General features: G+C 43.6%; 1 protein-coding gene across 1 annotated transcript; it reads left to right on the plus strand.

Moving 5' to 3' along the window:
- The first annotated feature begins 731 nt into the window (after nt 1-731).
- On the plus strand, nt 732-2,046 carry LOC126385807 (olfactory receptor 52N5-like). The gene is made up of 3 exons (XM_050037766.1): nt 732-795; nt 941-1,262; nt 1,417-2,046. Exons 2-3 carry the CDS (start codon nt 945-947, stop codon nt 2,041-2,043), a joined length of 945 nt encoding a protein of 314 aa, XP_049893723.1. The 5' UTR covers nt 732-795; nt 941-944; the 3' UTR covers nt 2,044-2,046.
- Nucleotides 2,047-4,336: the final 2,290 nt, after the last annotated feature.

Raw genomic sequence — 4,336 nt, forward strand, 5'->3', positions numbered from 1 at the left:
CAAACTGTACATTTCCTGTGAAAACAGAAGTGTATTTTGAAAACAGACAATGCATGTAACAGGCTGAAGTTGACACGGCGTCCCAGAACGTACCTCGTGAGTCATATTTAGACTTGTAGATCCAAACTGTTCTCATCCCAACTTGTCACATATTGCCGCTCAGTCGGTGCTGTTCACGTCTGCAATCCTCCTGCGTTTGTTTCTGACGTTCAGGCATGGCGTATTGATTTACGCTTGTTACATGCATTGTGTCTTTTTAAAATACACTTGTGTTTTCACAGGAAATGGACAGTTTCTGCTCATTAGATACATTCAATGTTTTTCCAAATTACGTCGTTAAATATTTACGTTTATTGTCTTGTGCAACGAAAGCATGTGGTTGGGTGAATGCTGAAGTTGACAGGACTTTCCAAAACAACAGACGCTCCCAGTGTACCCTGCACATTGTAACAGGACGTGGAGAGTCCATGACCAAAACGTGGATACGTGACGAGGTCGCAGTGAGAACGTGTTGGTCATGTGGGAGAAAAAACAGGAGATCTGGACTTTAATGGAATAATGACATAAAATAATAAAGACTAAATTATTCTATCTAATATGTTTTATTCCACTCTTTGTAAACAATATGACATCACCATAACAGCACGTTGTTGTTCTGTCACACGGCTCCTCTGAGTATCAGACTATGACTATTTAAAACTGCAGCTGAGGAGAAGATCGTCTTTGTTGGTGCAAGACACAAGAGCCAACAGACAGACAGACAGACAGACAGACGGAGCAGAAGACTCAGAGCAGGTGACTGAAGTCTTTATCGGTGTAAAGTTACAGTTCTTCATATGTGGTTATGTTTTGCTCTAGTTTCTATTTTTCCTGCTTTAATGTTTTGTCAAACGACATTATGAGGTGTAAAGTTTTCAGGCTGTGATGTCTGTTGTTTCAGGCTGATGGAGAACTACACCTACAACAGCTTCACCCTGCAGCTGGAGGGGCTGAATGTCTCCAAGGACTCTGTCTACCCCGTCTTTCTCTTCTTCTTTTTCTCCTACATTTTCATCATAGTCATGAATGCAGGTATTGCACTACTGGTTTTCACGGACAAGAGCCTCCACCAGCCCATGTACCTGCTGTTCTGCAACCTGCCAGTTAACGACATCCTGGGGAACTCCATCATGGTGCCTCGTCTGCTGTCAGACATGCTGCTGCTGCGCTCAGAGCCCCTCATCAGTTATTACGAGTGTGTGGTCCAAGCCTTCACCACACACATGTTTGGGACCGCTGCTCACACTGTGCTCATGATCATGGCGTTTGACAGATACGTGGCCATCTGTAACCCCCTGCGCTACGCCGCCATAATGACCAACAGGATGGTGATAAAGCTGACGGTGTCTGCCTGGGGANCAAGCCTTCACCACACACATGTTTGGGACCGCTGCTCACACTGTGCTCATGATCATGGCGTTTGACAGATACGTGGCCATCTGTAACCCCCTGCGCTACGCCGCCATAATGACCAACAGGATGGTGATAAAGCTGACGGTGTCTGCCTGGGGAGTGGCTTTGGTTTTGGTGGGGATTCTGCTGGGTCTGACCGTACGGCTGAACCGATGCAGGACTCTGATCACAAACCCTTACTGTGACAACGCCTCTTTATTCAAACTCTCCTGTGAGAGCGTGTTCATCAATAATGTCTACGGCCTCACCTTCACTGTCGTCTTGTTCACAGCTTCCATCGGCAGCATGGTTCTCACCTACACTAAGATCACAGTCGTCTGTCTGATGAGTAAGAACAAGTCTCTGAACAGTAAAGCTTTAAAGACCTGCAGCACTCATCTGGTGGTGTATCTCATCATGCTGATCAGTGGGTATATTGTCATCATCCTGCACCGCTTCCCTCAGTACTCAGACTACAGAAAACTTTCTGCCATTTTGTTCCACATCATCCCTGGAAGCCTCAACCCCATCATCTACGGCGTGCAGTCTGCAGAAATCTGCAAATCCCTGTCCAGGTTATTCCGATCCAAACCGGTCATGCCGTTATTCTGAGAATTCAAACATTTACAGATCAAATCATCACATGTCAGCTACACTGCCTTGTTGTATTTGAAACACATGTTCATTTTATTTTGTGTCAGTTTACTAGTTTGGTTAATTGTAGAAATTCTCTTTGGTATCATTGATCTGCTGCGACCGGCTGCACAAAACACACCTGGTTTGATTCATGAAACGTGAGCAGAATGAATTTGTGTGTGTTTCAGGATTCATCAACATGTTAGTGACTCAGCTCTTTGCATAGGTACCAACAAAATCTACACCTGCTGCTGGTGCCTGTGTTATTACTGCACATATGTTGTCATAATTAGAAATGACTCCTCTGCCCTCTTTACACACCACAGGGAGCAGCTGTCGGACAAACAACACACTTTTAATGAAGAACTGATGCCATGAGCCAAATTTAAAAACTTAAATACAAAATTGTTAAAGAGAAATAGTCACATCAGGACTATCAGAAGGAAATAAAATGTTTCTGTTAACCCCCCGTCAGCTAACATAACTTCAGTCTCAGCGTCAGTAAAGCTTTTCTTTCTCTGTCTCTGTTTGCTCCATGTGGGTCCATGTCATTAATTCAACATCCCATTAGTCCGACTGTCCGCGGTGCTGAACAGCTCGCGGCAGGCGTATGGTGCGCCGCGACCGGCTTGAGGCGGAGCAGGCTCATGGCTTATGTGTTTGTCACTTTCTTTTTCATTTTAACCCACACCATGATCTTTTCCTGACCCTAACCAAGTGGTTTTTGTGCCTAAACCTAACCAGACCTTAACCACAGGGCATCATGATGATTTCGGAACGGACTTCGGAACAATGAGTTTAATATGGTCGGAACAATGGGATGTCGAACCAATGGGCTGTCGAACCAATGGGCTGTCGAACCAATGGGCAGTTCCCGCTCCATGTGTCTGCAGGTCGACAGGATGCACCTGTCCACAGGAACTATCACCTCCATGGTGTCACTGGATATTCTGTCAGTTTACGATTGATTGGGATTCATGATCATAAACACGTACCTACGATAGATCTGAGTTTTCTGCTGCGTTCATGAACCCTGTGAAGGTTTTTAGTACTGAGGTTTTTATGTGCAGATCTACTCACACACTTCATGAACGAGACCCTTTAAGTGTTCTCCTTAAGTATGACACAGTATGGATTATTTCTCCTTAGCTGAGGGACTTACACAGTTGCACAGAATCCCTTAAAAGGTTCCCTTAGTTAAGGAAAAACTCATTTACTGCGTTGAAAGGGATTTCACAGCAGTCAAAGTTTCCATGGAGATTGTTCGTTTGCTCGGACTCTTGTGACGCCTGTCATCGTGTCACTGCGTCGGCTGATGATCAGATAGAGAAAAAATGTCTGAAGAAAAGAAGACAATAAAATCATACCAGTCAGAGGAGGAAAAGATTAAACTTCTGGAGGAATACGATCATAGCAAGAACTATAAAGTTAATCTGATCCCCAAATATCAGAAAACAGGAAATGACTGGAACAAAAATGAATTCAGTCGAATCTAAAGTGTAAAACCAGAAGTGTCTCCGTGAGTTCTCCTGGTCGCAGAAACACTCTGCTCAGGGTGGGTTAGTTTTTCATTTATCAACATAAACTCTGTCATGTTGCAGTTAAGACAGAGTGTTTAACCCTGCTTTCTTACCTGTGACTCAGCGCCCACATATCTCTGACATGCTTGTGACATATGAACCTTCTGGGGACATCTGGGGACATCTGGGGACATCACTTGCTATTTGTAATGGTGATTTTTAAAAATTGTAAATCATTTGGTAATTAATTTGACCTTTCCTTTATTATGTTTTATATTTAGTTGCTCTTTAAAGCACTTTGAGTGGCCCTGCTGTATGAAACATGCTGTACAAATAAAGCTGCTTTACCTTGCTTTGGTTGTTAAGGTCTTTTTGCAACAGTGGAAAGATTCCTTAAGTTTCAGACCAAGACAGGGAGAAAACCATAAATACATAAGGAAACCTTAAGGAGAAAACTTAAGGTTGTTTTGTGCAAACTATTTTATTTTGAGGAAACCTTAACTTCAAAATCTTAACTAAGGGTGTTTTGTGCACCCGGCCCCTGGTCTTTTGTAGGAGGCAACATTTTCCTGATGTATGACACAAACACAAAAACTCATGGAAAGCCAATAGGCGGTGTAATCTTCACCAGCTTCAGTAGATAATGTAAAGATACGTCACGCCGTGTGGGACAGGGGCGCCATCTTGTGAGGTACAGCCTGTTATCTCTGTTACCAAAGTTTGTGCACTCAGTCCATAAATGAGACAGT

The sequence above is a fragment of the Epinephelus moara genome, chromosome 3 (genome assembly GCF_006386435.1).
Source record: "Epinephelus moara isolate mb chromosome 3, YSFRI_EMoa_1.0, whole genome shotgun sequence".
NCBI lineage: Eukaryota > Metazoa > Chordata > Actinopteri > Perciformes > Serranidae > Epinephelus > Epinephelus moara.